Genomic DNA, 12,747 nt, shown 5'->3' on the forward strand with positions numbered 1-12,747 from the left:
AAAATTTTTTTGAGCCATTCTGAGAGTTTTTCAATCAAAATAAATAAAAACAACAATCATGAAACCAATAAACAAAAATGCCCCAAAGCCCCCCAACACAAAAGAGCTAATCAAACTGTTAATCATTAAGAAATCAAACACATTTTCCACATAAATAGTACTAGTATTAGAAAAAATAACTGACAATATTTTGGTACAGTGAAAGTAGAGCCAATCTTTGCAGATGGCATGGTAAGTCTATATAATCCCTTCATAGTGGTTGAGATTTATAAAACATTAAAAGAGCTTAAAAAGGTCACCTTCCTATTATACTTGTCACTGTTCTTGCTTTGTCTCCTTCAATATTCTCACTTATGGGAATTTATTTAAAAATGTAAATATATTTATAAAAGCATTTTTATATGGTGAAAATGGAAATAAATTCAATATGTACGAGAGTAACTTTCCTAATTATAATACTTTAAAATGATGCCGTGTTCTGTAGCCATAAACAACAATAAACATTATTTTTTTTTAAAGAGAGAGAGAGAGAGAGAGAGAGAGGGAGAGAGAGAGAGAGAGAGAGAGAGAGAGAGAATTTTTAATACTTATTTTTTAGTTTTCAGCGGACACACATCTTTGTTTGTATGTGGTGCTGAGGATCGAACCTGGGCTGCACGCATGCCAGGCGAGCACGCTACCACTTGAGCCATATCCCCAGCCCAACAATAAACATTATTAATGGAAAAACTTGGAAGAGGTATCCCCTATTAAAAGTACTAGAGCACTTGTTTAGCACGCATGAGGCCCTGGGTTTAATCCTAGTATTCACTGGGCCCCCCACAGTATTAAGTGAAGCCAGTAAGACAAAATTACATACCATAATTTTAACTAGGTCAGAACTACATACTATTTTTTTTTAATTAGAGCTTTATAGTTATACACAGTTGTTGGGTTCATTCCTAATAAACTCATACATGCATGAAAATCTACTTCAGTTCATGGTTCCCTCTTTTCCCTCCCATCTTCCCCCACTTATCCTTCTATTCTAATAGACTTTATTTAGCTCTCTATTAAATTGTATTTGATTGGTTCTTTACATAATCTTATCCTTCCCTCCCCCTTTCCTTCATTTCACTCTAGCTTCTGCATATGAGAGTAAACATCCAACCTTGGAGTTTCTGAGTTTGACTAATTTTACATAATATTCTCCATATCCATCCATATACTTGCAAATGCCACAATTTCATTCTTTTAAATGACTGAGAAGAACTCCGTTATATTTATGTATGTACCACCTTGTCTTAATCCATTCATCTATTGATTGGGTTGATTCCACAATTTAGCTATTTTGAATTGTGCTGCTGTAAACATTGATGTGGCTTTGTTGATGTATTATGCCAACTTTAGATCTTTCGGGAAAATACCCAGGAATGGGATAGCTGAGTCACATGGTGATTCCATCCCTGTTTTTTTTTTTTTTTTTTTTTGAGGACTCTCCAAACTGTTTTCCAAAGTGGTTTACTAGTCTGCAGTCCCACCAACAATGTGTTCAACAAAGTGTTCAATACATACATCTTTTTAAAATTTTTTTTTAAGTTGTTGATAGACCTTTATTTATTTAATTTATCTACATGCTGTGCTGAGAACCAAACCCAGTGCCTCATACAGGCCAGACAAGTGCTCTACCGCTGAGCCCCAGCCCCAGCCCTCAATACATACATCTTTAATGGGATTTATTAGAACGTGATTCCTGGATTCCAGTTGTCAGATTACAGCTAGAAAATATTTATTTCTAATTTTCTTTGTAAGACTTTAATGCTATATGAATTAAATGAAATTAAATAAAATATATATTACTAAAGGTGTTACCAAAAAAATTAAATGTCATAGTCAACTTTAAAAATAATTGCAAAATTCCTAATTACAAAGGACCATCTAACTCTTGTAGTGGAAATGGCACAATGCTTATTCTTCAGTTCTCAGGATCACATTATCCTTCCTGATATGGAAAATTAAGTTGGATACCCCTAAGTTACAGAATTCCTGTATCTTGATCAGTTCTTAAAAAGGTGACAATCAATATCAGATATATAAATAATTGGGAAAGTAGTAGTTTGGCCATTTAGATTAATTTTTTTTTCTTTTTTTAAATTTTTATTTATTTTTTACTAATTAGTTATACATGACAGTAGAATGCACTGCCATTTGGCTTTCTAATCTCAGTTTTTTGTTTTCTTTGGAAGGCTGAGGATTAAACTCAAAGCCTATCTCATATTAGGTAAGTGTTCCACCACTGAGCTATATAAAAAGCATGAACTATATAAAAAACTATTATTAATCAACAATTAGTTTTTTAATTCTTATAACTCATTCTTTCTTTAGACCTCTTGAAATAAAATTTTACATTTCTTCCAATATAAAATATTTGTTCAAGAACAAAACTTAATCTTTATCATTACTTCCTCATTATGCTCAGAAGTAAAAATATTATGAAACTTATTAATATATAGATATTTTACATATACATATGTATTTTTTTTTTTTTGATAGGGGGTTGTAGTAGGGATTGAGCCCAGGGGGCACTCTGCACTAAGCCACATCCCCTTTCAATTTTTTATTTTGAGACAGGGTCTTGCTAAGTTGTCAAGGCTGGCCTTGAACTTGTGATCCTCCTGCCTCAGCCTCCTCAATCTTTGGGATTATAGGCATGAACCATTGCACCTGGCTGCAATTATATCTACTGTTAAACAAATGTAGAAAGGCAAATTTTTCCTCAAAGAAATAAAAATATTTTCACAAAACACAAGCACCAAACTAATAATTACATAAATAATCAAAATAAGCTAAATTATCCATCAGTAAATTATGTATCTAAAATGCATAAAATATAATTTCAAATATAAAAGACCACAAGATAAAATTATATAATATTTAGCATAATTATTAAAAACATGTACTTTACCTGATAACATCCACTTCCCCAGTCTGGGTAACTCAGCTTCCTCTCACACTTTTCCATAACAAATGCCGACTTCTGGATTAGACAAACTGAATGGGGTCCATACTTTTCGGCACCATAGTTTTTAAAAATTTCTGAAGCAAACCAGGAGTCTCAAATTAGATTTTTTAATACAAAGAATAAGAAATTGAAGCATTCTATTTTATAATTAAAAGCTGCTTTAAGAAAATCAAACTTTTTATTTTTTAATTTATTTTATTTTTTAAAAATATTTATTTTTTAGTTGTAGTTGGACACAACACCTTTATTTCACTTATTTATTTTTTATGGGGTGCTAAGGATTGAACCCAGGGTCTTGCACGTGCGAGGCGAGCGCTCTACCGCTGCCACAACCCCAGCCCAAATCAAACTTTTTAAATGGACATTTTAAATAAAAATTTAAAATAAACAGGATTTTAAATTAAAAATGAATTGTCATAAAGGAACTAGCATGGTAGAATTACTATATATCAGAAATAAGAGAATAAAAGTAGGCTGAAAGTATCTAGGTTAAATATACTAAGGACTTGACACTAAGATTCATTAAATGATTAGATACCAAAATAAGAACTACAGAATGTAAATGGGAGACTATTAGAGAAAAATAAGTGGGATGGGGTTGTGGCTCAGTGGTAGAGCACTTGCCTATCATGTGTGAGGCACTGGGTTACCACATAAAAATAAATAAATAAAATAAAGGCATCGTGTCCATCTACAACTAAATATATACATACATACGTGTGTGTGTGTGTGTGTGTATAAAAATATATATACATACATATAAAAAGGAGATGGGCAAAGGGTATAATGGGGGATTGAAAATTATCAAAGTATATTGTATGCATGTACAAGTATGCCACAAACAAAACCCATCATTCTGTATAATTAATGTGTGCCAATAAAACAAAACAAAAAAAAAATAAGAATCACTGGCCTAAGTAAGGAGTTATATCCAAGTGACTCATGACAGGATGAAGCCAAATGATTTATATAATGAAGGGTTTTTTGGGTTTTGCAGCTTTTTTTAAAAAAACTTCAATTTGTGCCACCTCTGTAAAGTCATAAATAACATGCTGATCTATCTAGTCTCATTCTAAACATACACCTGCAGAGGTACAGTACCGAATGAACCTAATGGGCAAACCCTAGTAATAGTGTACTCTCTTTATACAAGCTTCATTTTTTTAAAGTAGAGAGTTCAACTAGTCCATTTTGAAATAAGTTTTTTATGTCAGTTTTTTAAAAATATTAATTATATGAGCTAAGAAATAAAATACAAAACAGAACTCTAGATTTCTTTTATTTATGAGTTTCAAAGTCTTCAAAAAGCATAGTGGTGTTCCATGTCCCTAATCCCATATACTCAGGAGACTGAGGTAGGAGGATTGCAAGTTTGAGGCCAGACTTGGCAACTTGGAGAGACCTTTTTAAAAAAATCTTTTTAGTTATAGGTGAACACAATATCTTTATTTTATTTATTAATTTTTATGTGGTGCTGAGGCTAGAACCCAGTGTCACACATGCTAGGTAAGCATCTACCACTGGGCCACAACCTGGCCCCTGGAGAGACCTTTTATAAAAATCAAAAATAACGCTAAAATATATAAATAAATCAAAAGGGTTGGTGGTGTAGCTTAGTAGTAGAACACCCCTGGAATTACCAGTACCATTGAAAAAAACAAACAAAAAAGCTCGTGATCAGTAAGCAAAACAGGGTTAAGCAAACCATAACCCTCAGCCCAAATCCTGAAACCCTCACACACTTAATATTGTTTATAAAATATATGTTTATATTATGTATAATATTGCTTACATATAATGTTGTTTACATATTAATTTGACACTGTAGAAGCACAGCACCTGCACAGAGACCAGATGAATGGCAAAGCCTGAAATATTTATATTTTGCCCTTCACAAAGAAAAGTTTGCCAACTCCAGCTCTAAAACAATAAAATGGTTATCTCTGGAAAACCCACAATTGACAGATCTGTGTATTTCTTTTGCTTTAACATGGGACTTCTGAGTAGTTATATTAAGTCTTCAGGACATGAATTAAATAGATGAGTGATGGGAAAACAAGACTGTAGAAATATAGTTAAACCTGTCAGGTTTCAGAATAATTTGTAAAAACATCGTAGAAATTTGAAGTTTAAATGACCAAATCTATAATAAAGGAGTGAATAGTGTTGGGAGTGGGGGAAGACAACGTTGAAAACTTTAAAAACAGAGAGAAAAACTATTGCTTTTTATTAACATATCAGATGTGAGAATATTGTATGAGCTGTAACTGTTATTTCAAAATACGAGGAGCTGGGGTTGTGGATCAGCAGTAGAGTGCTCGCCTAGTACACGCGAGGCCCTGGGTTCAATCCTCAGCACAATATTAAAATAAATAAAATAAAGGTATTAAAAAATACTAAATCACCATATAGTTTATTCCTTTGATGTCTTTTCAGCCTCCCAAGTTATTGGGATTACTGGCATGACTTTAGTAATATATCTTACAGGCCATGGGGCAACAGTATTATTTTGAGATCTACAGAATGACATGTCGTGTTACTTCTAAACTGCATAAAATGCACACTTCCTATGAAAGAAAAAAAATAGGTTACCTAAGGCATTTTAATAAAAACAACCTGATACAAAAACAAGATGGGGGGGGGGGGGAAACAACCCAATACCAGAGGGTCTTACACTGATATCAATTAACTGTATTACTTGATGTCTGTTCATTCACCAATGAAATACAATAATATCTCTCTTATGTCTTTCATTAGGTTTTTAGAAAAAATAAAAGGAAATGATACATAATGAAAAGTGCTTTACAAGTGAAAATTGCCACGCAGATGTAAGGTATTGCTAAAATGCAGTGTGTGCACATGAATTCATGTATCTAACAGATAACAATCCTCTTTATGAGCCAGCATAGTTCTATGTAATTATTATTTTATTTATATAATTCTCAAAACAATTCTATGAGATAGGTATTATTATTCCCATTATACAGATGAAGAAACAGGCACAGGAAAGTTAAATGACTTCTCACTGATGAATAGCAGTGAAACTAAAACACAAACTCAGACAGGCTGGTTCCAGGATTGTGCCCTTCACCACTATTTTATATTGCTGATACATGATTTTATTGTGTATTTAATACTTGATTTAACTAGACTACTAACCTGGTTGATTTTCTAATATTCTACAATCTGAGCTGCGTTGATATTCACCACTTAAATGCCAACTGAATTCCTGACTGAAAGGGCAATAGTCAGCAATTTCTACTGACCCACCATAATAAGGCAAATCTTCTGTAGGTATTCCCCTGAGTTCATCAAAGTACTGCAAAAATTAAAAAATATTATCAGAAAGACAAGAAATTAAGAGTCATTCTGCATAATCAAAATAAAGTCCATAGGCTACTTATAACAACTCTCTAATGCTGTATAACACAAGATACTAGTGTAGTTTTCTTCATAAACTGCATAACACAAAGAAGATATAATATGCCATAGGAAGGGTATTTTGAAGTTGCTATTGTTTAAAAATAAGCAAGATAAATAAATTAATTCAACATTTCTTAGGAGGACAAACTTGATTAATGTTTTAAAAAAGAGAATTTAACAGCAAAAGGAAGAGCTTTAAGAATTGACAAAACATAAAACAAATGCATAGAATTAAGACACTTTAAATATAAAGTGTCAGGTGATGTACACACCTATAGTCCTATCTATTGGGGAGGCTGAGTCAGGAGGATTGCTTGAGCCCAAGAGTTCAAGACTAACCTGGGCAACATAGTGTGACCCTGTTGCAAAGACAAACAAATAAAATGTACAGGTGTTTTTAGGAGGCTTAATTGATGTGCTGTTTTGAAAAAATAATAATTGAGAAAATAAATTAAATATATAAAAAAACTCTGAATACCAAAGAACAAGGTATCAGATAAGCCTAAATATTTCACATTTTACATTTTACAACAACTTATGAGTTACAAAGCTATGCTTAGGAATACAGTTACCATGCCAGGTGCAGTAGCACACACCTATAATCCCAGTGGCTTGGGAGGCTGAGGTAGGAGGATCCCAAGTGCAAAGCCAGCCTCAGCAAAGGCGAGGTGCTAAGCAACTTAATGAGACCCTGTCTCTACATAAAATACAAATAGGGCTGGGGATGTGGATGTGGGGGTGGCACTCAGTGAGTGGTTGAGTGTCCCTGAGTTCACATCCTGGTACCAAAAAAAAAAAAAAAAAAAAATACAGTTGCCATCTTATGGTGTCTGAAGCACTCAGTGTGGTCATAAATATATGTAGGAAGCTCAAAATTAGCAGCTTTCATTTTAAATTAGCTTCTGAGACATCATTTCTGACTTAAGATTACTCTGAAAATGGCAGGTAGAGCAAAGAAGTTTAGAGAGAGCCATGGCAACAAGAGATTTAAAGGTGTTCAGAGATTCAGACCTAAGTTACCTTTTCATAAACGCTACTGGTGATTGAACCCAGGGCCTTGCACATGCTAGGCAAATGCTCTACCACTGATTTACAGCCACAGCCCTTTTTAAATTTTATTGTGTGACAGGATCTTGCCGTGTTATCCAGAATGGCCTTAAACTTCTGATCCTCCTGCCTTAGCTTCCCACGTAGCTGGTATTACAGGTGGGAGCTACTATGTCAGACACCAAAGTGACTTTCGGAGGAATTTTAAAGAGAAAGATTTTGGAAGTAACTAGAAAGAAAACAGTTTAGAAACAGATCAAAACAATACATTCTACTATTATTATAAGGCACTGCCAGATATTAAATAATTGCTATTGATGAGTACACTAATGAAATGGAGGAATTCTTCAGTTTTTTTTTTTTTTTCCTAACATGGAAAGCACAGAGGCCTTACACATCAAAAAATTTAGGAAATTTTATTTTATTTTTAAGTTTTTTGGTACTGTGGATTTAACCCAGGGGTGCTTTACCACTGAGCTACATCCCCAGCCCTTTTTATTTTGAGATAGGGTCTTGATAAATTGTTGAGGATCTCACAAAATTGCTGAAGCTACCTCCAGAGTCCCTGGGATTATAGGCGTGTGCCATAGCACTTGGCTTTGGGGAATTTACTCTCTGAAGTCAAAATGGAGATGACTTCTTAAAAATATGATTCCTAAAATTGTGCTGAAAACATGTGTTACCTGATATTCTGGTGGCAAAGGTTTAGGAAACTTCTGCAAATTACACACTGCAACTGCTCTCTGGTCCTGTCTGCAAGTTAATTGCAATGGATTACTTCTGAGCGTGTCACAGTACGGGCTCAGCACCTGCCTTCTGCACACAAAAATAAGCACCATATCATCAAATAAAAAAAAATAATAATTAGAAGTCTATTATAGAGCTTGTCCGTGCTAGATAAATTCTAACATTGTTGTACTGTTACTAAATGAAATCCTATTTATCTTTTTTCCTGTTTTCTGCATATCAGCTTTGTGTTTTAATGCCAATAGATGAAATTCTAGATGCTGGTCTAAAAATCAAATCATCATAATTAACAAATGGAGTCTCAGAAACAAATGGTAGTCATATCCCCTCTGCTCTGCAGCTACAAAGAGTGCAATCTTTTCCTATGTCAAAATCTAGTTTAAAGAATTTTGACAAATTGTTAAACTGAAAATATTCAAAAAACAATTTTATATTCTTGTGCAAAATGAAGACTGTGAGAATATTTCTAAATTTTACCAATTTGTCCTAATCCCTTTTAAACTGATTCCTGGAAGGACAATTTGATATAAGTAGTCTTATAAATTCTCAAATGATATCAGAATCTGTAGCATTGTCTTGTAAAACTAACCTTCAAACAAACCTGTAATCTGATCAGTCATCAAATTGGCAATTTATAATACAAAATTATATAAATGAGATCTCAGTATTCCATAGAAATTCTGGTAAGATGTATCCACAGAATTATACTAGGATCACTGATATTTTTATTCTCCCACATGTCTCCTAAGGAAAAAAAAAGCTAAGCCAGATTTCTTATTTGAAGGAAGATTGGTACTTTTCTCATTTAAGTCAGCATAACCTCTGAGTTCTATACCCAGCATTGCAAAACAAACAAGCAAACAAAAATTAACATAATATCTTTAGGGAATTATAGCTTCCTGAGATAAAATAGGTAAAATACCTACCATAGTCTTTGGTAAACTTGAAGCAGCACAGTATACTAGGAAAGCAAAGGTCTTAAGTCATCAAAAAGGTTTGGATTCAAATACCAGGGCCAGCCACTTACTTAGTATTTAACTTTTCTGAGCTTCAACTACAAAGCACTTAGTGCCTAACACATACAAGTTACTCAATAAATGGAGTTTCCACTGTCCCCACCATTTTATGAAGCAATTTTATAACATCCCATAATAAAGTTTCCAATGTATATGACCAGTACTTCTTAGTCACTTTCTTGATACCATGAATCTCACTTCCTTTAAAACAAAATATTACCTTTTTACTTTAATAGAAATATCAGTCTTGGTTAAAGGAATAAAGAGGAATAAAGAGGTTAAAAATTAGTCATTTTAAGTTCCAAAGTTAGAGCTCTTCAAGACTTATGACTTAACAAAATGCAGAGCAACAGTGTCTGGTAGAAGTGCCTGCAAATGTGGAAATACTGTACATTTGCACTGCCTAATACAGGAGCCACCAACCACATATGGCTATCAACTATTTACAATGTGATTAGTCAACTGAATAATTCAATTTTAGATTTTATTTAACTATAATAATTTAAATATAAATTTCAGTAGCCATACATGGCTAAATGGTACCATACTGGAGAGTATAGCTTTATAGCCATTACTAATGGCAAATAAGCTGGACACAGGAGTTGGGTATTTATCAGACCAGTAGCTTCAGAACAGAAGAATAGGGCTGAGATGTAGCTCACTGGGAGGGTACTTGCCCAGTATGGGTAAGGCACTCGGTTTCATCTCTAGCACCAAAAAATAAAAAGGAAGAATTTTGAGTGTGCACAGATTCAGGGATTCAGATGAATGAGGTTTTGCCCATCCTCAGTGGATCTCTTCTAACACTGGTTTCCCAACAATGTAGGAGAAGCGTCATAGATAATGAAGCCCAGAAGTTATGCACCAGACCCTGTGCTCAAGAAGGGTCACTCTAGAACCTCTAAGGTAACTCAGGGACATAGTGAGACTGGGCCTGTGGTACCAGAAGATGGCAAATAATTTTAGATTTCAATTATCCACAAGTGAAATATCTGAAATGCTTATGGCAGGGTCCACAAACTCAACTCTTGGATCATATCCACAACCTGCTTTTTTTGTGTTGGGGATCAAACCAGGGTTTTATGCATACTAGGCAAGAGCTCTACTCTGAGTTATACTTCTAGCACACAACCTGTTTTTGTAAGATAAGGTGTTATTAGAACATGACCATACACAAATATTTATTTTGTCTTTTGATGTACAAAAGTAGAGTTGAATAGTTGCATAAAGACTCCAACAAACCAGGTGTGGTGGTGCACGCCTGTAATCCCAGCAGCTAGGGAGGCTGAGACAGAAGGATTGTGAGTTCAAAGCCAGCCTCAGCAACAGCGAGGCGCTAAGCAACTCAGTGAGACCCTGTCTCTAAATAAAATATAAAATAGGGCTGGGGATGTGTCTCAGTGGTCGAATGCCTCTTAGTTCAATGTCCACTATGCTCCCCTCCCCCCTCCAAAAAAGAAAAAAAAGACTCTAATAATGATCAATGCCTAAAATATTTACTATCTAGTCTTTTACCAAGAAAACTGCTAATCACTTATGATTCACAGAATAGGAGAGAATGCAGTGAACTCACAAAAATTGTGAAAGCAACCGTTTTTAAGAAAGGGGAAGAGGAACTATTCTATTTTTGGTCTTAGGTGATCCTATAATTGAGACTCAAAGGGGCACAATTAAGAGTTGTATTTGTTGGGGCTTGGGATGTGGCTCAAGTGGTGGCGCGCTCGCCTGGCATGTGTGAGGCACTGGGTTCGATCCTCAGCACCACATAAAAATAAGATAAAGATGTGTGCACCTAAAAATTAAAAATTAAAAAAATTTAAAAAAAAAAGTCGTAGTTGTTAACAGGAAGGAAAAAGTCTCTCTAAACTCTTGCAGCTGCAGTGTTAGCCACATACCTCCTTTAAAAAAAAAAATTATTTTGAGACAGGGTCTCACTAAGTTGCACAGGCTAGTCTCGAACTTGCATTCCTCCTGCCTCAGCCTCCCAAATAGCTGGGATTATAGGTGTGTGCCACCGGCTACATACTTCCTTTAATACACCATAAACTGGTTTCCAATTTTTGATGCATACCGAAATCATCTGAGGTTCTCTTAAAACAAAAAACAAAACAAAAAACACCAATGCCTGGTTATCACCACAAACATTCTGATTTAATTACTGTGGAATGCAACTTCGATACTGAGATTTTTTTGTTTTTTAATCTTTGTTTAGACAGATTTAATGTTTCCAACCATTTCTTTTCTTTTCTTTTTTGGGGGGTGGGTATTGAGATTTTCTTAAAGCTCTCTAGATGATTATTTTAATGTTCATTGAAATCTGGGAATCACTATTTTGGCAGATCAAATTGTTGTGCTGGAGTTAACTAGCTGGCCCCAAAGTGGTTGGCAGGTGATTCTTGCTAGTGATTATTAGCAGCTCTTTTCACATTAGTGTTATAATTCAGACATCAGACCACTGAATAAAACTGCTCTGTAACTGAACCCAGGTAAGAAAATATGACAATGATACCTTATGACACAAAAAGTACTTGAGACTTAATGGGCAAGGCCAAGGTCTTGAAGTGAAAAGTTATAAGTCCCAGCTCTGTGTCTTATCTGATATATGATTATGGACAAGCCACTTGTCTTGACCTTTTTATTTTAGCAGTAAAATGCAGACAATTGTTCTTATTTTGTAGTATTTCTTTCAGAAATGATGAGATTATATTCTATTTGAAAGTTCTATAAATCATAAAATGCCAAATAAATCGAATAAGTCATAATCATTGTTACAGTTCTAAAGTAATGGTGCCTAAATGCAAGTCCACAGTTACTAGGGGAATTTTTTAAAAATATAAATATAAAATGTTGAGTCCCATTTCTACTTCCTGGAAAATGGAATAAATATGTTTTCCCTTCTTCCAAGTACAACTAAAAATACTGGATATTAGAAAACAGATGCAAGAAGACTCTGAAAGGTAGAGAGAAGGCACAGTATCTTTTCAGATTTGAAGACTGAAACAGTTCTGAGGTCTTTCAATGATTGCTAGAATAAGTAACAGAAAATCAGTAAGGGCATAGGACTTAATAACACTATCAACTATTGGTGTGGTGGCACATGCTTGTAATCCCAGCAGCTTGGGACGCTGAGGCAGAAGGATTGCAAGTTCAAAGCTAGCTTCAGTAATTTAGTGAGGCTCTCAGCACCTTAGTGAGACCCTGTCTCAAAATAAAAAATTAAAAGGGATGGGAATGTGGCTCAATGGTTAAGCACCCCTAGGTTGAATCCCTGGTACCAAAAAACAAACAAAATGGTATTAACTAACAGGACATGATATACAACATTTATACAATATACTCTACCCACAACAGCAGAATATACATTTCTTTTTCCAAATGTTCACGGAACATATACCAACAGAAACCTTATCTTGGGCTATAAAACAAATCTCAACAAATATAAAAGAACTTAAATCATATGGAGTATATCCTTTAACTATAATGGGATCAAACTGGAATTCAACAACAAGAGAA

At 34.4% G+C, this 12,747-nt stretch overlaps 1 protein-coding gene across 6 annotated transcripts in view; it reads right to left on the bottom strand.

Annotated features, from left to right (window-relative positions):
- Positions 1-12,747, bottom strand: part of Lmln (leishmanolysin like peptidase) — a 74,784-nt gene that overhangs the window by 12,518 nt on the left and 49,519 nt on the right. For 5 of the 6 annotated variants that reach the window (XR_006854705.2, XR_009228064.1, XR_006854704.2 and 2 more), the window contains exons 13-15: positions 8,155-8,287; positions 6,161-6,320; positions 2,945-3,075 (exon numbers count right to left, since the gene is read on the bottom strand). Coding sequence is in view for 2 of the 6 variants with exons in the window: in XM_046457929.2 (XP_046313885.1) it covers positions 2,945-3,075; positions 6,161-6,320; positions 8,155-8,287 (424 nt within the window). In the remaining 4 variants the exon portion in view is untranslated. The remainder of the gene's footprint in view (positions 1-2,944; positions 3,076-6,160; positions 6,321-8,154; positions 8,288-12,747) is intronic. The other variant, XM_046457927.2, reaches the window with a different exon arrangement.

This window comes from Marmota monax, unplaced genomic scaffold (genome assembly GCF_021218885.2).
Source record: "Marmota monax isolate L192 unplaced genomic scaffold, Marmota_monax_Labrador192_F-V1.1 WCK01_AAM20220418_F8-fsc00052, whole genome shotgun sequence".
NCBI classification, from domain to species: Eukaryota; Metazoa; Chordata; class Mammalia; order Rodentia; family Sciuridae; genus Marmota; species Marmota monax.